We start from the raw sequence: 24,849 nt of genomic DNA, 5'->3' as shown, positions 1-24,849 counted from the left end.
TCTCCCAACCCCCCCAGAGTGGTTACTAAGATGGCTGATCCGTGGGCGGTTGCTGCTGGGATGCAAGTCTGGGCCTGATCAACCCCGGCTGGGTCGCCTGGGCGAGGGAGTCTGATGTTGTGAGACCCAAACACCCGATGACCCCAGGTCACATCACCAAGGATGCGTCCCAGTGCATCTAGAAGATGTATATTTTTCACACTGCTATTTTGCTTTCATGCAAATTGACAAAGCAAACAAACAATGTATTTTTTGGATTAAATGGGATATTGTCCCTGTATTTGCAAATGGAATATTGTTATTATATTTGTAGGAGAAATTCCGATAAAAGTGAGTGGCTTAAACTGCTTTTTTAAAACGTCCATTTATCTCTGAACTAAAATGAAGGCTATTAGCAACATGGAAATAGCACAGATCATGGATAATGTCTGGTAGACACTTCTACTGCCATGTACACATGGGCAGGTAGATAGGCAAAACTAAACTTGTATGTTTTCTTCCATGTTGTGTTTCCAGAATGCACTTAATAACTTTGTTGTTCTCATTGCTTCCAATCAGTGTTTAACATCATAAACTGACTTGATTTATTAGCTGAGAGAGAGGTCAGTAGTTAGATGGAGGAGATATTCATGCCCATTTTTGACCAGCTGCCATGAGATTTCAGGTTTCAAGAAGGAACTGCAGATGCTGGAAAATCAAAGGTAGACAAAATTGCTGGAGAAACTCAGAGGGCGCGGCAGCATCTATGGAGCGAAGGAAATAGGCAACGTTTCGGGCCGAAACGTCTGAAGAACGTCTGAAGAAGAGTTTCAGCCAGAAACGTTGCCTATTTCTTTCGCTCCATAGATGCTGCCGCACCCGCTGAGTTTCTCCAGCAATTTTGTCTACCATGAGATTTCAGGGAGTCTATGCAGTGTCACACTCTACTGACCTTCTGACATTGTGCTGCTTTCTCTGGTTGGTAAATGCTGGTATTTGAACAGGATAAATCAGAGTATTCTGATAAAATCTAATGCTGATTATTATCCTTATTAGATAATTATTCATAAATACTGCGGAATATATTTTCGTAAATACCTTTCCCATCCTCTTACTATAATCTTATTGGCATTTTCTCTCTCCTATCTATCGTATAGCAAATCATCCCTAACCCCAGTAAAGATAGGTGCCCCTCCATCTAAATTAGTATTATCTGAAATTTGGCCACAAAGCCTTCAGTTCCCTCTTCTAAATCATTGATATACAACGTTAAGAGTAGCGACCCCAGCACCGACCCCTATAGAACACCACTTGTCACTAGCAGCCAAAAATAAAAAGTCCCCTTTATTGTCCCTCCTCACCTTCTGCCATTCAGCCAACCTGCAGTTGTATAGGGCTCTGGTGAGACCACATCTGGAGTATTGTGTACAGTTTTGGTCTCCTAATTTGAGGAAGGACATCCTTGTGATTGAGGCAGTGCAGCGTAGGTTCACAAGATTGATCCCTGAGATGGCGGGATTGTCATATGAGGAAAGATTGAAAAGACTAGGCTTGTATTCACTGGAGTTTAGAAGGATGAGGGGGATCTTATAGAACCATATAAAATTATAAAAGGACTGGACAAGCTAGATGCAGGAAAAATGTTCCCAATGTTGGGCGAGTCCAGAAACAGGGGCCACAGTCTTAGAATGAAGGAGAGGTCATTTAAGACTGAGGTAAGAAAAAACTTTTTCACCCAGAGAGTTAAGAATTTATGGAATTCCCTGCCACAGAGGGCAGTGGAGGCCAAGTCACTGGATGGATTCTAGAGAGAGTTAGATAGAGCTCTAGGGGCTAGTCAAGGGATATGGGGAGAAGGCAGGCACGGGTTATTGATAGGGGACGATCAGCCATGATCACAATGAATGGCGGTGCTGGCTCGAAGGGCCGAATGGCCTCCTCCTGCACCTATTTTCTATGTTTCTATGCTATCCATGCTAGTATCTTCCCTCTGATACCATCTTCTTTAGCAGCCTCATGTGCGGCACCTTATCAAAGGCCTGAAAATCCAGGTAAACCACATCCACTGACTCTCATTTGTCTATTCTGCTGTTTATTTCCTCAAAGAATTCCAACAGGTTCATCAGGCAAGGTCCCTTTTACAAAACCATGCTGACTTCAGACTATTTTATCGTGTGCCTCTAAGTGCTATCGTGTGCTCAGAAACCTCATCCTTTATAATGGACTCTAAAATATTACCAACCACAGAAGTCGGGCTGACTGGCCTATAGTTTCCTCTCTTCCACTTTGCTCCATTCTCGACCAGCGGAGTGATGTTTGCAATGTTCCAAACGTCTGGAACTGCTCCTGACTCCAGTGATTCTTGAAAGACCACAACTAATGGCTCCACAATCTTTAAAGCCACGTCTTTCAGAACCCTGGGATGCATTCCACCTGATCCAGCTGCTTCCTCAGCATCTTCTCCCTAGTCATAGCCCGACACTAATTTCCACCCTCTGACCTCCTTGCATTTCCGGCACGTTGCTGCTGTCTTCCACTGTGAAGATTGTTGCAAAAAAAACGTATTCAAGTCATCTGCCATTTCTTTTTTTTACCCTGGAAAATATGGATCACTTTCACACTAGATTAAAATCTATCTCTCAAGTAAAGGCAGACATTGATGATAAAAATTCACCATTGCCTCCAGAGCACCAGCAAAGAGTTTGGCCCTCTGAGGGAAAAACTGTTCCAAAACATCCCAAATGGGATCTCGGATCTGGTGCAAAACTCATGGTCTACTGATGAGCATAGAGTAGGAACCTCAAAGCATTGGAGCAGTGCCATCTATTTTGTCCCTGCAAAATCCTGAACAAGAGGACATAAGAGCACACATACATAGGTCCTTGAAAGTGGCATTACAGATAGACAGAGTGGTAAAGAAGGCTTTTGGCATTTAGAAGTTTGGATGGATATGTTGCAGTTGTGTAAGACGTTGTATAAGACAATTGGACTCTTGGAGTGTTGTGTTCAGTATTGGTGACCCTGCTGAAGGAAAGATGCCATTCAGCTGGAAAGAATGCAGAAAAGATTTACGAGGGTGTTGCCAGGACTCCAAGGACCAAGAATTTAGGAGGTTTAGGAGATTGAGAGGGGATCTTATAGAAACTTACAAAATTCTTAAGGGGTTGGACAGGCTAGATGCAGGAAGATTGCTCCCGATGTTGGGGAAGTCCAGGACAAGGGGTCACAGCTTAAGGATAAGGGGGAAATCCTTTAAAACCGAGATGAGAAGAACTTTTTTCACACAGAGAGTGGTGAATCTCTGGAACTCCCTGCCACAGAGGGTAGTCAAGGCCAGTTCATTGGCTATATTTAAGAGGGAGTTAGATGTGGCCCTTGTGGCTAAGGGGATCAGAGGGTATGGAGAGAAGGCAGGTACGGGATACTGAGTTGGATGATCAGCCATGATCATATTGAATGGCGGTGCAGGCTCGAAGGGCCGAATGGCCTACTCCTGCACCTAATTTCTATGTTTCTATGATATAATTTAGGGCGACGCTGGACATAATTATTAGTGTGATGTGACTAGAGTCGCAAGCCTGTAATTCCCCTGAAATTGCTCCCAAGCCTTGAATGGAAATGTGCTGTAAACGTTGATCAGAGTTCTTATCATATCATCAGAGAAGGTACATCAGAGAGAGCATGAAGGTCTGAGTGAAGGGCCTGTCCCACTTGGCGATTTTTATCTGCGACTGCCAGCGTCATATCAGTGTCGCCAAAAGATTTTGAACATTTCAAAATGCAGCGGCGAAAAAAAAAATGTGGCGACACTTGAAAAAACATCAATACGTCATCATGCCGCAAATGTTTCGGTGACCTGATACGTCAGTCAATGATGCCGGCAGTCACCGAAAAAAATCACCAAGTGGGACACGCCCTTTATACCCTCAATAATGTCTTCAAAAAATTGTAGAAAAATTATTGTATTTTTTCTGATGGGAAACAAGGTTTGGTCTGGTACGGGAACTGTTCTGCCCACAGCCGCAAATCACTACAGAGAGTGGTGAAGGCGGCACACAGCACATCATTGGAAAATGTCTCCCAGCCATTCAGGACATTTCCCTACTGGCGGAAGGCACACAGCATCATCAAGGACCACGCAGACTGGTCACCTTGTTGCCGCCAGGCAGACGATACAGGAGCAGGGCTGCACGTACCACCAGACTTAAGAACAGTTTTTTATCATCATTCCATCAGGCTTCTGAACTCATAAACACATCATAGATGTTGATTATTTTATTTATTATTGTCTTTTACCTACCAATGTCACTTTTATCTTTTTATACCTTAATTTTATCCTTGTACTATCATTGCTGAGGTGACCCGTTGTATTGTCAAACACATTTCATTGTACCGTTGACCCTGAGTTAACCTACATATGACAAATAAAACTAAACTGAGGTCTGCAATAATTGCTAATTTTACATCTTTTGTTCTAAGTGAGGTTTTGTTATTTTATGTGAGATTTGCTGCAATATACAAAGAAATGGAAGTGGAATTTTCAACCAACTCTGAAGTGCTAATTTGTGAGCAGAACAAAAACAAGGACGTTTTAAAATAAATGTATTTAATCATGTTACAGTTAAGCAACAGGTTCGAATAGTTATTAGTGTACAGTCAGAATTTGTAGTCATATATTTTTAGAAACAAGAATTTACTCATCTTCTCCTGGTGCACTTATTATGCTAGTGAAGTCCTGGGCAAATCTCAACAGCGCTCTCCTGATATTAATAATGCAAAACATAAGAGTAGGATATGCATAAAAATATGCATATCAATGGGTATCTTTTTTGATTATCTTTATCAGAGCCAATTAACCCACAACCCTGCACGTCTTTGGAATGTGGGAGGAAACCAGAGCACCCGGAGAAAACCCACGCAGGTCACAGGGAAAACTTGCAAACTCCATACAGACAGCATCAGTAGTCAGGATCGAACCTGAATGAATGTTACCTGGGAGAAGGCAGGCAGGGGTTATTGATGGGGGACGATCAGCCATGATCACAATGAATGGCGGTGCTGGCTCGAAGGGCCGAATGGCCTCCTCCTGCACCTATTTTCTATGTTTCTATTAATATGCATACTAAAGCTTTAAGGTATATTTGGCCATGTGCCCTTGAAGATTATCCTCTTCACAGTTCACTGCACCTACAAGATGGCTGTCATCGGCAGATTGGAAATTGTGCCCTAAACACCATATTATGAATGTGATACCTATAATTTTCTGTTGACTGATCTTGTTAAGAGTCTGAAAATCAAAGGAAGATCATTCTCAACTTCCTGGGGGTGTTTTTTGCAGCTGCATTTTCTGCCAGTTCACCAGCTCGAGTGCTTTTTCAGTTTGAAGTAGGCTAAAGAGAAATTTAAAAAAATTCTTATCATGTAAATGCTGTTTTAGAATATTCTCTTTAGTAGTCAAGTAATATAATGTGATTTACCGGTTTGCAGTATTTCAAAAGTCATTTCTCACTCTATTTGCTCAGGGTCATTTGGTTATCACAATAAGCCACACATTATTATGGTATTGTCTCAATAGTACATGAGGTTCTGTATCACCACCACAAAAATGCAGGACCAACTTCGATGGACTGGCCACGTCATCTGCATGTCCAACACACGTCTCCCTAAACAGATCCTGTACTCTCAATTGAAGGAAGGTCCGGCGGGCCAAAGCAACGCTTCGAGGACAACATCAAGAGCAGTCTGAAGGAATTCCACATTGCATCGAGCAACTGGGAGCACATTGCACTGGACAGGCACTCCTGGAGGAAATCCGTGCAGGAAGGAGCTGCACGTCACGAAATGGAACAGCGCTGTGTGGCAGTGACAAAGCGACAGCACCGTGATAAGAGAGAGAAAGGGGCTCGACAACTACCAACCACCGTCAGTCTCCACTGCCCACGTTGCACCAAGGTGTGTGTGGATCGGCCTCTACAGACATCTGCAGACCCACAACTAGACCCTATGGAGAGGAGAGGACAGTCATACACGTTTCGAGTGACCGCCGATGATTACATGAGATTCGGCATAATTTCAGCATTCAAGGAGCTTGTTTCTCAAAACAACTCTTTATCATGATTTAGAAAATACATGATATGCAAGGTTATGCATGTTAAAAAATGCCATTTATTATAGAAAATCAATGAGCAGAATTTCACAGATGCCAAATTCTCATTTCCTGTCTAGAGTAGATAAAAAATGTTGATTGTATGTAAAATTCCCACAATTATTCTGAAGCTAATTAGATTGGTCATTATAGATGCATTTATCTCCACTAACTCCTTGTGAAAACATTAAATATTAAAATTAACACTAAATTAATATTAATTTTGGTAACATTTTGCAATCATGCCAAAAATATGAGATATACTTCTATATATACTTATTAATCATTTTCTAAATTCATCAGATTTTGCTCCAAGCCTTTTGCTAAAGGCAATTATGAATATATTCTTTCTCTGCATTTTGATCTAGTTTACTAAATTACAGAAGGATGCGGAGGCATTGGTGAGGGTGAAGAAGAGTTTTACTAGGAAGGAACTGCAGATGCTGGTTTAAACCGAAGATAGACACAAAAAGCTGGAGTAACTCAGCGGGACAGGCAGCATCTCTGGAGAAAAGGAATGGGTGACGTTTCGGGTCGAGATCCTTCTTCAGACTGGTTAGGGATAAGGGAAATGAGAGATATAGGCGATGATGTAGAGAGATAAAGAACAATGAATGAAAGATATGCAAAAAAAGTAATGATGATAAAGGAAACAGGCCATTGTTAGGTGATTGTTAGGTGAAAATGAGAAGCTGGTGCGACTTGGGTGGGAGAGGGATAGAGAGAGAGAGAGAGAGAGAGAGGTAATGCCGGGGCTACCTGAAGTTAGAGAAATCAATAATTATACAACTGGGCTGAAAGCTGGCCAAGCGAAATATGAGGTGCATCATTAGAATGCTCCCTGTAAGAGAGGGTATGAGCTGACAGGAGAGGTTGGATAGATTGGATCGTTTTCTCTGGAATGCCAGAGGGTGAGGGGAGACGTTGGAAGTATATAAAATTATGAGAGGCATTGATAGGGTGAACAGTCAGACCAGAGGGCATAACTCTAAGGTGAAAGGGGCAACGTTTAGACGAGATGAGCAGGAGAGGTTTTTTTACACAGTGGGTGCCTTGAACACGCTGCCAGGGGCAGTGGTGGCGACAGATATAATAGTGCTGTTTAATGGGCTTTTAAAGAGGTACATGGAGATACAGGGAATAGAAGGGTATGTATCATGTGTGGGCAGACGAGATGTGATTATCTTGGCATCGTGTCCGGCACTCGTGGACCAAAGAGCGGGTTCCTGTGCCACACTTGTCAATTTTCTATGCATCTATTTTAGTATCATCTGCAAATTTACTTACCATGCCTTGTACATTCTCATCCAAATTGTGGATATGGATGACAAACAGCAATGGGACAGTACCAAACCTTGAGGCATTCCACTAATTATAGGTCTCCAATCCATCCACCACCACCCACTGCATCCTTTCAGGCAGCTAATTCTGCATCGAGTTAGCGAGCCTTCGCTGGATCACATTTGGGTCTCACCTTTCAGAGCCGCCTAACATGTGGCGCCTTATCAAAGGGCTTGCCTTCTATGGCCTGAGAAGAAATTTACCCTGAGGTTACATGAGCAGGTAAAATGTACAATTTTAACCTGCTTATGTAGCCAGAGTAACCTGCTGTTCATTAGTAACCCTAGGATTTTAAAGATGGGGAATTTAATATTATTAATGATTGAATCTCCAAGGGAGATGGTTAGATTCCCTCTTGTTGCTGATGGTCACCATCTGATATCTCATAGCCCCAGTGTGATGAATGCAATCCTGACCTCTGATGCAACCTGTATGGAATCTGTATAGTTTCCATGTGACTGTGTGAATTTCCTCCCAACTTCTTCCCAGCAAGGGTCTTAAACACTATACCACATGATCCCACTGTCTCAGCAACGAGGGCTATGTTTTGATTGCACTACATGCTTCGGTGTTGTGTTATTATAGTCTGGTTACTGAATATTATGGATTATTAATGTATTCTATTATTTATTACTGTATATTAATTTGTTGTTTTATAGCATTAATGGGCCTGTAAAGCTGCAGTATATAAAGATTTAATTGTTCTGTTGCCGATACAAATGACAATTAAACACTCTTAACTCTTGACTCTAAAGTTGCTTGTGAATCATAATGAATGAAACTGGCATTGGTGATAGTGGAGACTTCAGGAGAAGCCACAATATACTGTCTATTTAACATTCACTGCCATTAGTGACTCTGTGATAGGTATGTTGAGCTATCATCAAATGTAGTCAATATAAGTAAGTAAGTTTATTGGCCAAGTATTCACATACAAGGAATTTGCCTTGGTGCTCTGCCCACAAGTAACAACATGTCATACAGTGACAGTTACGAATGACTCAGAAAACACTAAACATTAATAATAATAATAATAATAATAATAATAATAATAATAATAATAATAATAATAATAATAATAATAATAATAATAATGATATATTTTATTGTCATTGCACATCAGTGCAACGAGATTTGGTATGCAGCTTCCAACCGATGCCAAAAAAATAAAAAATAAATAAACTGCGACGTGACCATCTGAGGGAGACAGTCCAGGTGGGGTGGGGGGCACTCAGCAGGGCCGGTTCAGAGCCGCTATAGCTCTGGGAATAAAGCTGTTTCTGAGTCTGGAGGTTCGGGCATAGAAGTCCTTGTAACGTCTGCCGGAGGGAAGTAGTTCGAACAGTCCATTACAAGAGTGTGAGGAGTCTTTATGGATGCTGACGGCCTTCCTGAGGCACCGTGTGTGGTAGATGCCCTCCAAGGCTGGTAGCTGTGTCCCAATAATCCTCTGCGCTCTGTGGACGACGCGCTGAAGAGCTCTCCTCTCCGCCTACGTGCAGCTGAGATACCACACAAAGATGCCATACGTTAATATGCTCTCTGTGGTGCAGCGGTAGAACGTTGTCAGCAGCTGTTGGGGCAGACCAGTCTTTTAATGTCCACGTTGCTGTGCCTTCTTGACCAGCGCAGCGGTGTAAAACATTAATGATAAAACACCATTGATAAAACATTAATGATAAAACACCATTGATCAAGCATGTGAACCAAGAAAATACTAGATCATATGGGATTGTATTACTTTCTCTGCAGGATATTGATGATGATGAAAAGTTTGTGCTTGCTGTCAGGCTACAGGTCCTGTCATCTTTAGTGTGCATGTGTCTTTCAAGTATGAACCTGTGATAAAATCCAAAAGCTGAGCTAAAATGCTTGCACCAAAAACAGATTTTACTTTTTCACACAAACGTTTCACATTGTGAATGTATGAAGCATTTATTTTACTTCTGGTTTCACTTTACCTAATATACCTGAATAACAGGTAATGTTTCACTTTGCCAGTTCGGACAAAGGGTCCTGGATCTGAAACATTAATTGTCAAGGGCCTGTCCCACTTAAGCGATTTTTTCGGTGACTTGTCGGCTCCCGTCATAGTCGGTCGAAACCACAGGTGGTCGGAAATTTTCAACATGTTGAAAATCCAACAGCGACCAGAAAAAGGTACGACTCTTTGTGCGACTACTGGCGACCATACAGGCGTCACCCCACCACATGTAAGTATGGTCGTGAGTAGTCGCCCAAAGAGTCATACCTTTTTCTGGTTGCCGCTGGATTTTCAACATGTTGAAAATTTTCGGAGACCTGCCGTGACTATGACGGGTGCCGGCAAGTCGCCGAAAAAATCGCGTAAGTGGGACAGGCCCTTTACTCTTTCCGCAGATGCTGCCCAACTTGCTGAATGTTTCCTGCTTTTTCTTTCTTATCACATGAAAGTCAGTGTTTAAACCAGAAGCCATCTCTCTAATGTAACTGTAACACCTCAGTTGCTATGAATGGGACAACGGCTGAGCACCAGAGGCTCAGGTTCATTTCTGATCTTGGGTGCTGCGTAGATTTAGCACATTCTCACTTTGACCGCATGCGGTGCTTCCTTCACATGTTCCGGCTTCCTCACACATCCTGAAGAGGTGTAGATGAGCGGTAAAATCTGAGGGGAATCGATGAGAATGTGGGAAGAATAAAGAAAGGGATTAATTTAGGAATTGTGTAAATGGATCATTGATGTTTGAGAAGGAACTGCAGATGCTGGAAAAATCGAAGGCAGACAAAAATGCTGGAGAAACTCAGTGGGTGAGGCAGCATCTATGGAGCGAAGGAATAGATAACGTCTCGGGTTGAGACCCTTCCTGAAGGATGCTGCTTCACCCGTTGAGTTTCTCCAGCATTTTTGTCTACAATGGATGATTGATGAACAGCACAGACTTATTGGTCAAAGAGCCTGTATCCATGCTGTGTCTTTATGCCTCTACATTGCAAGGACATTTTATTTATCACCTACCAAATGGAAGGTGATGTTACGGGAACAAAATTTCAAAACTGGTATTTAACAATTTGTTCATATTCACCACGCGTGGTACAATATGTCAGGCGGGGAGAAACTTACCCCTATTTCACAGTTTAGGGATAAGGGGGAAATCTTTTAGGACTGAGATGAGAAAAACATTTTTCACACAGAGAGTGGTGAATCTCTGGAATTCTCTGCCACAGAATGTAGTTGAGGCCAGTTCATTGGCTATATTTAAGAGGGAGTTAGATGTGGCCATTGTGGCTAAAGGGATCAGGGGGTATGGAGAGAAGGCAGGTACAGGATACTGAGTTGGGTGATCAGCCATGATCATATTGAATGGCGGTGCAGGCACGAAGGGCCGAATGGCCTACTCCTGCACCTATTTTCTATGTTTATAATTCATTCAGTCCAGCCTGCAGAGTATTCTTCTTTTCCTATTTTGATTTGCAATTAAATTGTATTTCATATGTATCAGATTAATGCCGTAGAATTCAGGTTCACAGAAGGTATTAATTCCGATGCAATAAAGCTGATGTGTATTGTTAACGTATTATCTTGTTTATTTTTCAGAAGTAAATTTGGAAGATGAGGCTGCACCCTGCAGCTTAAACTTTGGGCATGGGCGTCGATGTACAAATGAAACATTTTGTAAAGGTGGATGGGTTGGCCCCAATGCCGGAATCACTAATTTTGATAATTTTGCCTTTGCCATGTTAACCGTCTTTCAATGCATCACCATGGAGGGCTGGACTGATGTCTTATACTGGGTATGTATTAAAAACAGAAACTCATTTTTTTTTAAATGGCTTAAAGGCCCAAGCAGTAGCTGTGATTGCAGTGAGTGCAATATTTTTGCACGGCCTACTTATCTGACTTAAATGACTACAATTTTGTAATTTTTCCCTCAAAATAAGGCACTTTAGAATAGTTGTTTAAGAAGGAACTGCAAATGCTGGAAAATCGAAGGTACATAAAAACGCTGGAGAAACTCAGCGGGTGCAGCAGCATCTGTGGAGCGAAGGAAATAGGCAACGTTTCGGGCCGAAACCCATCATTGCCTATTTCCTTCGCTCCATAGATGCTGCTGCACCCGCTGAGTTTCTCCAACATTTCTGTGTACTTTAGAATAGTTGTTGTTTAATAAACGCTGAGTTTGATAATGAAACACAGGTACAGGTTCTGACTATACTTTAAATATACATCTGCATCAATTAAAACAAGTACATTCTAAACTGTAAAGTATAAATAGATATCATAAATTATATATATTTTAATTTCATTGATACGACTGTATTGAAATTCGATTTAAAGTCATGGTTTTTTTTATACATAAAGATTAATTTTTCTTGTTATATTTTTCTGTGCATTTCTTGCTACAGTGATATTATCATTTGAATGTCAGCAATGCTCAGAACAAATGATGCATGAATCCGACAAAATGACAAAAGCATGAACATACCCATTGAGAATAGCACTTTAAAATAAATGAATAACTGCATCAAAAACATTAAATTATCTTAACATTTTTAGCATCACTGTATGTGGTAAGCAAAAGCTGCCATGATGACACAACGCATTAAGGGCCTGTCCCACTTACGCAATTTTTTTGGCACCCGTCATAGTTGCAGCAGGTGGCTGAAAATTTTCAACATGTTGAAAATCCAGCGGCGACGTGAAAAAGGTACGACTCTTTGGGCGACTACTCACGACCATACAGGCGTCACCCCGCGCGCGAGTCGCACCTTTTTCAGGTCGCCGCTGGATTTTCAACTATGTTGAAAATTTTCGGCCACTTGCCGCGACCATGACGGGTGCCGGCAAGTGGCCGATAAAATTCACGTAAGCGGGACAGGCCCTCCAGGGTTCTAGCGCGGTGTGCCACAGAACAATATGTATGTGTAGGATGTGTGTAGCACAAACATCTAAGTTGATACTTCATTGCAATGCTGAGTGAGTGCTGCATTGGTGGCAGGTGCGATATTTTAGATGAGGCATTAAACTAAGACCCCAGCTCATCGCTCAGATTGTTGTATAAGATCCCATAACAATATTTCAAAAAGTGACCCAGATGCTGCTGCACCCACTGAGTTTCTCCAGCATTTTTGTGTACTTTCAAAAAGGGAATCTAGGTTCCCTATCAATGTTTATCTCTCAATCAACATCAGAATGAATATTTTATCGTTATTATACAGGTGTTTGAGGGACCTTGGTGGGCACAATTTACTGCTGTGTTTCCTTCATAAAGTTGATTAACAAAGAGTACTTGGGGGGGTAACTGCTTTAAAACATCCTGAACAGTACAAAAACCTGTATAATTCAATGTCTTTCTTTGGATGGATGGACCACCCGACTCAAATATTTGTATTATCTGTTAATATTACTAAGTAATAGGGTCACAATATCACAGTTAAGCTTTCTCTCGAATATTTAATTTTCAGTCACTGGTCACACCTGTGCACTTTTCAGTAGGTGTTTGAAAAATAGTCATTGGTAACTATTTTACATTGAGCCCTTCTCATCTGAGAACTTACAAGTGCATTTGCAATGCTCAACCATTGTTCCCCAACTCAGTTTAAAACCGCAATCAACCATAAATCATATTGTTCTATATTATCCAGCATATCAATAAATATTTCATGTAACCAATGTTCTGAATTATGCTCTGAGTATAACAATCTACCCCGCAAATGTGTTCACTTCATTACTAATCATTAGCTCCCATTTAGTAGCTTTGTAGCTGCAACTCTTCATCCCCAGAACCATTGTGGTACATTTTGCATCTTCTTTAGTAGTTAAACACAAGGTGCCACAATATCGGGCAATTTCTGCATCATACATTTCCTTATCCAGTCTCCACAATCACACTCCGTGAATCCAGGACTTCGTTCCATTCCTAAACCTCATTTACATTTAAACATAGAAAATAGGTGCAGGAGTAGGCCATTCGGCCCTTCGAGCCTGCACCACCATTCAATATGATCACGGCTGATCATCCAACTCAGTATTCTGTACCTGCCTTCTCTCCATTCCCCCCTGATCCCATTAACCACAAGGACCACATCTAACTCCCTCTTAAATATAGCCAATGAACTGGCCTCAACTACCTTCTGTGGCAGAGAATTCCACAGATTCACCACTCTGTGTGAAAAATGTTTTTCTCATCGCGGTCCTAAAAGATTTCCCCCTTATCCTTAAACTGTGACCCCTTGTTCTGGACTTCCCCAACATCGGGAACAATCTTCCTGCATCTAGCCTGTCCAACCCCTTAAGAATTTAGCCAAAGGAACTCCCATAATTCAACATCCAGGTGTGCCAAAATACCTCAACATTGCCAAGATTATAGATAGTGGAGCATGTCTGTCCCAGCACTGTCCTGAGATATTTTGTGTTCCAAGCTTACGGACAGGTGGCCCAAATGGAATGATGTGCCTTATGGGCATTAGAAATCTGTTCAGTATGAATGTGTTAATCATAGTTAACATCACGCTGGGCAATTACAAACTTTCAAGTGTGTTTGAACTTTTTGCATAAAAGATCTGGTAAAAGATCGCACCATATATTATTATTTGTGCTTAAATATTTCACCCAGCATCGAACTGAGTTCTTGATCACTGGATTTGTGAACTAACAAATCTGAAAATGGAACATGAATACAGGATAGTTGGCAATTATCTCAATCAATTGCCACTCAATTAGAATGTTGAAAACAGCAAACCAAAATGAGATTTTGAGTCCATAAGGGATAGAGAACAGTGGGATGAGATACGGAAGATTCTTATAGGATCTGCAAGATATTATCTGTGTTTCCTATTGCTTTAGAACACTAATATCTTAGTTGTCTACATCAAATAATTAGTTATATGAAACACATTTGATATGTTTCCTCAAGAGATGGTGTGATATAGAGGTCTTTATAGGAGCGTCATGCATAATTGGAAAAGCGTATTTGCACTTTATCTGTTTATTTATTCATGTGTGTATATATTTATATAATGGTATATGGACACACTGATCTGTTCTGTATTCATGCCCACCATATTCTGGTGTGCTGAAGCAAAGCAAGAATTTCATTGTTCTATCTGGGACACATGACAATAAACTCACTTGAATCTTGAATCTTGAGAAACTAAAACATGCTTTGCATTGAGTTGTATTATTTAAAAAAATCTGTTCTTGCAATCTGCATGTCTTTAAATTTGAATACCTGTCTAAAAACAAAGCTGTTTGCCACAAGTCTCTTATCTGTAATTTCCTTAGCTTTGATCTAATAACTATCTCACTCACTTAAGCTTCCTTCATCTTTTCAGATGCAGGATGCCATGGGGTATCAGTTACCTTGGGTCTATTTTGTGAGTCTGGTCATCTTTGGATCTTTTTTCGTTCTAAATCTGGTTCTTGGTGTGTTAAGTGGGTAAGATATGAATGTAGTATCTTTGTTCTCATCTGTGCTTTCCATCTTAATATATATCTATACTTCCTGTAACCTTTTCAAACAAGGTGTCATGATGTGTTTCTCTTAGACACCAGAAATCTGAAATAAATAACTGTACGCGACCAAGTTTTGGCGGGGATGGAGGAATTATCATTTAGATGGAGGCTACCCATGGTTTTACTGGGTTTATTATAATCTCCCATGGCTCTTGCTGTGTGCCGGAGCTGAGCGGAATGTATTCATTATCATTCAATTTTCTAGGTAAACGATATCAGAGGGAATTGGTGGTCATAGATTTATTTTACTCATAATAACAGGATCATTTATCATGCTTAACTTGGTCCTCTGTGTGCTTATTGAGTACAATACAATAGACAATAGACAATAGGTGCAGGAGTAGGCCATTATGGCCCTTCGAGCCAGCACCGCCATTCAATGAGATCATGGCTGGTCATCCCCAATCAGTACCCCGTTCCTGCCTTCTCCCCATATCCCCTGACTCCGCTATTTTTAAGAGCCCTATCTAGCTCTCACTTGAAAGCATCCAGAGAACCTGCCTCCACTGCCCTCTGAGGCAGATAATTTCACAGACTCACCACTCTCTGTGAGAAAAAGTGTTTCCTCGTCTCCGCTCTAAATGGCTTACTCCTTATTCTTAAACTGTGGCCCCTGGTTCTGGACTCCCCCAACATCGGGAACATGTTTCCTGCCTCTAGCGTGTCCAAACCCTTAACAATCTTATATGCTTCAATGAGATACCCTCTCATCCTTCTAAACTCCAGAGTGTACAAGCCCAGCTGCTCCATTCTCTCAGCATATGACTGACCCGCCATCCCGGGAATTAGCCTTGTAAACCTACGCTGCACTCCCTCAATAGCAAGAATGTCCTTCCTCAAATTAGGGGACCAAAACGGCACATAATACTCCAGGTGTGGTCTCACTAGGGCCCTGTACAACTGCAGAAGGACATCTTTGCTCCAATATTCGATTCCTCTTGTTATAAAGGCCAACATGCCATTCGCTTTCTTCACTGCCTGCTGTACCTGCATGCTTACTTTCATAAACTGATGTACAAGGACCCCCAGACCCCATTGTACTTCCCCTTTTCCCAACTTGACGCCATTTAGATAGTAATCTGCCTTCTTGTTTTTGCTACCAAAGTCGATAACCTCAAATTTATCCGCATTAAACATCATCTGCCATGCAACTGCCCACTCCCCCAACCTGTCCAAGTCGCCCTACATTCTCATAGCATCCTCCTCATAGTTCACACTGCCACCCAGCTTTGTGTCATCTGCAAATTTGCTAATGTTACTTTGAATCCCTTCATCCAAATCATTGATGTATATTGTAAATAGCTGCGATCCCAGCACCGAGCCTTGCGGTACCCCACTAGTCACTGCCTGCCATTCTGAAAGGGACCTGTTAATCCCTACTTTTTGTTTCCTGTCTGCCAACCACTTCTCTATCCATGTCAGCACTCTACCCCCAATACCATGTGCCCTAATTTTGTCCACTAATCTCCTATGTGGGACCTTATCTAATGCTTTGTGAAAGTCCAGGTACACTACATCCACTGGCTCTCCCTTGTCCATTTTCCGAGTTACATCTTCAAAAAATGCCAGAAGATTAGTCAAGCATGATTTCCCCTTCGTAAATCCATGCTGACTCGGACCGATCCTGTTACTGCTATCCAGATGTGCGGCTATTTCATCTTTTATAATTGACTCCAGCATCTTCCCCACCGCCGATGTCAGGCTAACTGGTCTATAATTTTTGATGACTCTATTTGTTCTCGTTGGATAAATGATATTGTTTCTGTACCTAAACCTTGCCTTCTATATCTTGGGGGAACCAGAGAGTTTTCCAAAGAGAGGGAGAAGGCCAAGGCACGTGGTGACTTCCAAAAGCTAAGGGAAAAACAACAGTTAGAGGAAGATCTCAAAGGTTACCTGGACTGGATTACCCAAGCTGAAGACATTGATCCAGAAAATGAAGATGAAGGCATGGATGATGATAAACCTAGAAACCGTGAGTGACATTTTCTCTCTTCTGAAAGTAATATTTATTATTTAACTTAATAACCATGTAGATATACATGACACAGATATATTATACTGCAAACAATGCAACACTTAGTACCATCATTAAAAATGTAAACGGATAGAATGTATAGTATCAGCCTTCTGAACCCATATGCAGAAGCCATTTTTAAAGCCCTGTCCCACGGTACGAGTTCAGTCCAAGAGCTCTCCCGAGTTTAAAAAAAATGAAACGTGGTAAGCACGGAGAATGAATGTGGCGGGTACGTCGGAGCTCGGGGACGTCTCTTAGCGCTAACGGCGGGTACTCGGGAAGACTCGTTAACGGCAGGTAAGCACGGGAAGACTCGTGAAGATTTTTCAACACGATGAAAAATGTCCACGAGAGCCCTGAGTACTGACGAGTGGCCATTACCGTAAATCTCCGAGTTCGAATCAGGGAAAACCCGGGAGAACTCTTGGAATGAACTCGTACCGTGGGAGAGGGCTTTTAAAATCCCAGCCGCAGGGGGCCATTAGGGCCCGCTGCAGCTGTCGCCTCCATCCAGGTCGTCCCATGAACCATCGTCCCTCTCCTTGCCCGGCCGCGCTTGCCTCCGCCAACATCAAGGGCGCGGAAGGTAAAATCCCAGGTTCTCCTTACCGGCCCTTTGTCCTAGTGTCTGCCACCATCACTAACTTCCTCCACACGCCTCTCCGGTTCCCAGTCCTCGGAGGCGAGCAGGAGCCGGGCTCAGTGTCTGCCCTTTCCACTTGAGTTCCTGGTTCCAGGGCGGGCAAGCCCATTGAGGGGGCTTCTGCTGCATGCCGGCTGCATGAGTTTACACATCTTCCATCTGACCTTTTATGGTTTCTTCAAAATCTTGCAACTGAGATATTTATTACAAATAAATAATTCAACAACTGGTGGTTGTGTGTTTGCATCTATGTTGTGTTTCATAGAAACATAGAAAATAGGTGCAGGAGTAGGCCATTCGGCCCTTCGAGCCTGCACCATTGTGTATCGGTGGGAAACCTCAGAACCCATCTCGCGGAGAAGAAAAGAACTGCATTCAATGATGCCGCTGGTTTAACTGGGCCTGCTTAGCCCAAGGTGGTTAAAACAGAGTGATATCAGTTATTATTGAGGCAGCTCTGAATAGAAGGAAGCAAATCACAGAATCATATTTACAACAATAAAAGAGGATATTTGGGTCAGCATTGTGATAAAAGGAGTTGCCCCATATCATTTTTCCCGCAGGTAGACAAAATTGCTGGAGAAACTCAGCGAGTGCAGCGGGACGAAACGTTGCCTATTTCCTTCGCTCCATAGATGCTGCTGCACCCGCTGAGTTTTTCCAGCATTTTTGTGTACTAACAACTTTGCAAAAGCCCCACAAACTGGAGAAGTAGGGAGTACCTGAAGATAAAATGGAATAATTTTGGGCCGAAACCCTTCTTCAGACTCCACCCGCTGAGTTTCTCCAGCAATTTTGTCTACCTTCGATTCTCCAGCATCTGCAGTTCCTTCTTGAATAATTTTTCCAGCACCTAGTTCATGTTTTTTTTTACTCTGCATTGTCACATTGCTCTATCTCTTTTAACATTACAAGTTTTACCTTTTCAGAACCACATCCTATTTGGGTTTAAAGCCTTTCCTATCTCTCGCTTAGACTTATTTGACTTGTTGTGAAACACAAAGGCAAAGGGGTTTCATCAGTTGAATAATTAAGGGGTTGGACAGGCTAGACGCAGGAAGATTGTTCCCGATGTTAGTAATATCCAGAACAAGGGGTCACAGTTTAAGGATAAGGGGGAAGTCTTTTAGGACCGAGATGAGAAAACATTTTTCACACAGAGAGTGGTGAATCTCTGGAATTCTCTGCCACAGAAGGTAGTTGAGGCCAGTTCATTGGCTATATTTAAGAGGGAGTTAGATGTGGCCCTTGTGGCTAAGGGGATCAGGGGGTATGGAGAGAAGGCAGGTACGGGATACTGAGTTGGATGATCAGCCATGATCATATTGAATGGCGGTGCAGGCTCGAAGGGCCGAATGGCCTACTCCTGCACCTAATTTCTATGTTTCTATGTTTCTATAATGGGTGAGCCATTTAGAACGGAGATGAGGAAAATGGTGGTGCTGGCTCGAAGGGCTGAATGGCCTACTCCTGCACCTATTGTCTATTGTCTATTGAAGTGTGGAGGCCAATTCAACAGGATGAGATGTTTATCTATTTTGGAATGTGTGTAGGGGGTGGGGCTCCTGTAGCCCTAAGCCTGCTGACACCTATTGTCATTTTTGGTGGTGGTTGCTGCTAATGAGGTGAAAAAAATGAATCTATTCAATGTAAATCGATTCTATTTTAATAGTTTTTGCTCGTCTTGTTCGACGGAAAAAATTGCTACTTGTCGATAAGGACGTTGATGCCTTTTCCTATTGTTCTGTCATGCTGCCAGCTGCACAAATAACTCTATATACTTCTAGTGCAAAGGTTCCCAAACTGGGGTAAATGTACCCCCAGGGGATAAATGTCACCTACCCAGGGGGTAAATTTGTTGATTCTGGACTCGTACATATTTTCTCTCATTGACTGACTCTGTTTGGTTCTGGTATACCGATATCTGTTCATCATTAGGTACACAAAAATGCTGGAGAAACTCAGTGGGTGCAGCAGCATCTATGGAGCGAAGGAAATAGGCAACGTTTCAGGCCGAAACCCTTCTTCAGACTGGCTTATGAACAAAACATCAGTCTGAAGAAGGGTTTCGGCCCGAAACGTTGCCTATTTCCTTCACTCCATAGATGCTGCTGCACCCGCTGAGTTTCTCCAGCATTTTTGTGTACCTTCGATTTTCCAGCATCTGCAGTTCCTTCTTGAACACTCTGTTCATCATTAGTTGTTCATCAATAAGTGAAATAACATTGTTATGTGCTATTAAAGTTGCCAGGGGTAAACGGGACGGAAAAAGTTGGGAACCCGTGTTCTAGTGGATATAAGCCATTCCAGCCCCTCTTATCAGCCAGCAAGCCATTGCTCCTGAGAATTGTATTCATTTCGAAGGAATGGATAGACGTTGTGTGGCCACCGAATTAGTAGGTGGTCCACATTTCCCCATTTGCAATTCTTTCAGATGGAGGAAAGGAAGATCTGGCAACCAGATTCCCAACACCACTCTCAAAGAGGTTGTGTTGAAAATGAAGAAGTGATCCCTTTCCTCCCAATGTGGGTATTTGCAGAAAAATTTGGAAAGGATGCAATGGTCTTTGTCGATACTCATCTCATTCATTCTACTGTGCAACAAAGGACTCGGTGCTTTGTGAGCTGTTCTCAGGGGCACACACCACCACAAACATGGGAGATATCAAATTAGTGAAAGACTTAGCTTGCACTGCCTAAACCTGCTGGTCCTCCAGCGCAAGGAGCTGTGTATAACCAGACTGGCATATTCTAGGCTGAGGTTCACAATGAAGTATGGTGAATGAACTGCAAAGGCTCCATGGGGAAAAGCCATAGTGTAGGTCCTGCCCATAATGGTACACAGTGAGTCTGGAGCCCATCCCTCTGACATAGCACTTGTGGAATGTCTGTGAATGAAAATTGACAAGTTGATAAAATATGAAGTTTGTAAGCAAAATGAAATAATATTTGGTGTAACCGGTATACTGGACTAACAATCTATCTGTTGTCCTCCACTCTGTGCTGAACATGCTACTAATGCAAGGCCTGTTTCAAGTGATACCTTGCGTCTTGTGTGCAATAGAATTCAGCAGCAGGTCCTTGCAAACAGAAACACATAGAGAGAAGCATGCTAATGTGCCTTTCCGGGCACCAAAGAATTTCTAGGGCAATATGTAATTTTTCAATTCATAATGTCATGCACTCACACTCTGTGGAAATGACACGTTATGTCTCTTGGCAGCTTATGGCCTAGACGCCGAAAATAAACAAACTGAGAGCCACAGATACATTTTTAAAGTGTAATTCATTGCAAACAAGAAGATTGCATATAAATAATGACATTATAATATATTAGAGGAAAATTATCAAAGCTTTGGCAAATGATAGGAGAATTGATAGCAGAACATTGAGTGTACTACAGAAGTGACAACACCACTGGAAATCTGCATATTCATGATTGTATGCTTGCTGCAGTGAGGAGCACCTTTATAATCATTCATCAGTTCTTATGTTTTTGTCTTTTTCATGTTAAGATTGATGTGCTTTGAGTAAATATCAGTCATATTGTAATTGTGATATGTGTCAGAAGAACTAGTTGCAACTGCAATAAGATAAATGGAAGTGGTATATAACAGCGTAGCCTAATTTAACCAGTTGCCCAGGATTACTAATGTAATGTCAGGAGCAGTGAACTGCATTCTTCATTTAATTGCTCTTTAATTTATTTAAAATTGCATATTTAAATCCAGTGTGTTTATTAAAGTGTGTGATTATATAATGGGACATTTCAATATGCAGGTAGACTGGGAAAATCAGGTTGGTTCTGGACCCCAAGAGAGGGAGTTTGTAGAGTGCCTCGGAGATTGAGTCTTACTGCAGCTTGGTTCTTGGTTCTTGGTTCCTCCAAAATATTCCAACTGGAATTTAAACTGGAGATGGTGAAGGGAGGGATTAAGCCAGAAAGGGTATAAAGAATACACACTATAGAATTTAACATAAAACATCCCCACACAGCAGAATCAAAGTTTCCCACTGTGTGGGAAGGCACCAAAGTCAGTCTCTTCCTCCACTGTTCCCCGTGGTCAGGGCCTCCCCAAGCCCTCCGCAGTTGCAGCTACGGGCGGCCCGATGTCCAGGACCGCTCGCCGGGGTGATACAAGTCCGACGTCGGGGCTGCGGGACGTCCTCAGCGGCGTGGACACCAGAGTCGGCCCCCTCCTACCGGAGTCGGCGGCTTCCAAAGCCCGTAGGCCGCGCCGGGTAGAGACTGCTGCTGTAGACCCTCTGCAAGATGCCCCAGGACTCCACGATGTTGTTCAGCGCCGCCCGCGTTGGAAGCTCTCCGCACCAGAGCTCCACGATGTTGGAGCAACGGCCCAACGCTCCGGAGCTCCAAACGGCGACCCAGGTGGGCATCGCCCGCTCCGCGGTGACTCCAGCGCTGCGCCGCCGCTGTAGCAGCCCTGGTCCGGTTCCCGGTCCCCGGCAGGAAAGGCCGCTCCGATCCAGCTGGTAGGCCGCGAGGTGGGGGGGCGAGGACGCGACTCGGAGAAATAGTCGCGTCCCCGCCAGGAAGAGACTGGGAAACGGTTTCCCCCTTACCCTGCCCCCCTCCCCCACATAGAAAAGTTAAAGTTTCCCCCTAAAACAAACTTTAGACTAACTAAAAATTAAAAAAGATTGAAGGGACAGACAGGCTGTAGGTAGAGGCTGCTGCCAGTGCAGCGCCCCCTACCTCCTGTTGTATTGGAGCCAACCAGAGAAAAGGCAATTCTGGATTTAGTGTTGTCTAATGAACCAGATTCGATAAGGGAACTGAAGGTAAAGGAACTGCTAGGAGGTAGTGACCATAATATGATAAATTTTAATCTGCAATTTGAGAGGGAGAAGGTTAAATTAGAAGTGTCAGTGTTGCAGTTGAAGAAAGGGGACTATGAAGGCATGAGAGAGGAGCTGGCCAAGGTCGACTGGATAAGGATCCTAGCAGGAATGGCTGTGGAATAACAATGGCAGGAATTTCTGGGCACAATCCAGAAGATGCAGGATCATTTAATTCCAAAGAGGAAGAAAGATTTGAAGGGGAATAAGAGGCAACCGTGGCTGACAAGGGAAGTTAGGTACGGTATAAAACTAAAAGAAAAGATGTATAACACAGCAAAGAGCAGCGGGAAGCCAGAGGATTGGGAAAATTTCAAAGGACATCAGAAGGTAACAAAAAGGGCAATACGGGGTGAAAAGATGAAGTACGAGGGTAAGCTCGCCAAGAATATAAAGAAGGACAGTAAAAGTTTCTTTAGGTATGTTAAGAGAAAAAGATTAGTAAAGGCAGATGTGGGTCCCCTGAAGGCAGAAACAGGTGGAATTATTATGGGGAACAAGGTAATGGCAGAAGAGTTGAACAGGTACTTTGGTTCTGTCTTCACTAAGGAAGACACAAACAATCTCCCAGATGTACTAGAGGACAGAGGATCTAGGGAGACAGAGGAACTGAAATAAAATTGCATTAGGCGAGAAATAGTATTGGATAGACTGATGGGACTGAAGGCTGATAAATCCGCAGGGCCTGATGGTCTGCATCCCAGGGTACACAAGGAGGTTGCTCCAGAAATCCAGCATTGGTGATCATTTTCCAATGTTCTATAGATTCAGGATCAGTTCCTGTGGATTGGCGGGTAGCTAATGTTATCCCACTTTTCAAGAAAGGAGTGAGAGAGAAAACGGGGAATTATAGACCAGTTAGCCTGACATCGGAGGTGGGGAAGTTGCTGGAGTCAATTATCAAAGAAGTAATAACAGTGCATTTGGGTAGCAGTAAAAGGATTGATCCAAGACAGCATGGATTTATGAAGGGGAAATCCTGCTTGACTAATCTTCTGGAATTTTTTGAGGATGTGACAAACAAAATAGATGAAGGAGAGCCAGTGGATGTAGTGTATCTGGACTTTCAGAAAGCCTTTGATAAGGTCCCACACAGGAAATTAGAGTACATGGTATTGGGGGTAGGGTATTGACATAGATAGAGAATTGGTTGGCAGACTGGAAAAAAATAGTAGAAATAAACGGGTCCCTGTCAGAATGGCAGGCAGTGGCGAGTGGAGTGCCACAAGGCTCAGGGCTGGGGCCGCAACTATTTAAAATATATATTATTGAGTTAGATGATGGAATTAAGAGTAACACTAGCAAATTTGCAGATGACACAAAGCTGGGTGGCCATGTGAACTGCGGAGAGGATGCTAGGAGGTTTCAGGGTGACTTGGACGGGTTGAGTGAGTGGGCAGATGTATGGCAGATGCAGTTTAATGTAGATAAATGTGAGGTTATCCACTTTGGCGGCAAGAACAAGGAGGCAGATTATTATCTCAATGGTGTCAGATTAGGAAAAAGGGAAGTGCAATGAAACCTGAGTGTCGTTGTACACCAGTCACTGAAAGTAAACATGCAAGTACAGCAGGCAGTGAAGAAAGCTAATGGCATGTTGGCCTTCATAACGAGAGGATTTGAGTATAGGAGTAAAGAGGTATTTCTGCAGTTGTACAGGGCCCTGGTGAGACCACATCTGGGGTATAGTGTGCAGTTTTGGTCTCTTAATTTGAGGAAGGACATCCTTGCTATTGAGGGAGTGCAGTGTAGATTCACGAGGTTAATCCCAGGGATGGCGGGACTGTCATATGAGGAAAGATTGGAAAGACTGGGCTTGTATTCACTGGAATTTAGAAGGATGAGAGGACACCTTATAGAAACATATACAATTATAAAAGAACTGGACAAGCTAGATGCAGGAAAAATGTTCCCAATGTTGGGGGATTCCAGAACCAGGGACCACAGTCCAAGAATAAACGGGAGGCCATTTGATGATGAGAAAAAACGTTTTCATCCAGAGAGTTGTGAATTTGTGGAATTCTCTGCCACAGAAGGCAGTGGAGGCCAATTCACTGGATGGATTTAAAAGAGAGTTAGACAGAGTTCTTGGGGCTAGCGGAATCAATGGGTATGGGGAGAAGGCAGGCACGGGTTACTAATTGTGGATAATCAGCCATGATCACAATGAATGGCGGTGCTGGCTCGAAGGGCCGAATGGCCTCCTCCTGCACCTATTTTGTTTGTATGTTCAGTATGTATGTAATGTTTGAAATCATCAAGCTGACAGGTGTCAAGAACAAAATTAGTAGATGCTGGAACTACTCAGCTGGTCAAGCAGCATTTATGCATTTAGAGAATTTTATTGGCTCGGAATTCTATTACTG

The 24,849-nt window shown here is 42.7% G+C and overlaps 1 protein-coding gene across 1 annotated transcript in view; it reads left to right on the top strand.

Annotated features, from left to right (window-relative positions):
- The window catches only part of cacna1c (calcium voltage-gated channel subunit alpha1 C), a 268,853-nt gene that overhangs the window by 91,796 nt on the left and 152,208 nt on the right, over positions 1 to 24,849 (top strand). Inside the window, exons 7-9 of the mRNA XM_033038368.1 lie at positions 11,043 to 11,239; positions 14,780 to 14,883; positions 16,763 to 16,935. Coding sequence (XP_032894259.1) covers positions 11,043 to 11,239; positions 14,780 to 14,883; positions 16,763 to 16,935 — 474 coding nt within the window. The remainder of the gene's footprint in view (positions 1 to 11,042; positions 11,240 to 14,779; positions 14,884 to 16,762; positions 16,936 to 24,849) is intronic.

This window comes from Amblyraja radiata, chromosome 19 (assembly GCF_010909765.2).
Source record: "Amblyraja radiata isolate CabotCenter1 chromosome 19, sAmbRad1.1.pri, whole genome shotgun sequence".
In the NCBI taxonomy this organism is placed as follows: Eukaryota; Metazoa; Chordata; class Chondrichthyes; order Rajiformes; family Rajidae; genus Amblyraja; species Amblyraja radiata.
Note: the sequence above shows the minus strand (reverse complement) of the source record. Positions and strands in the feature narration are given on the sequence as shown.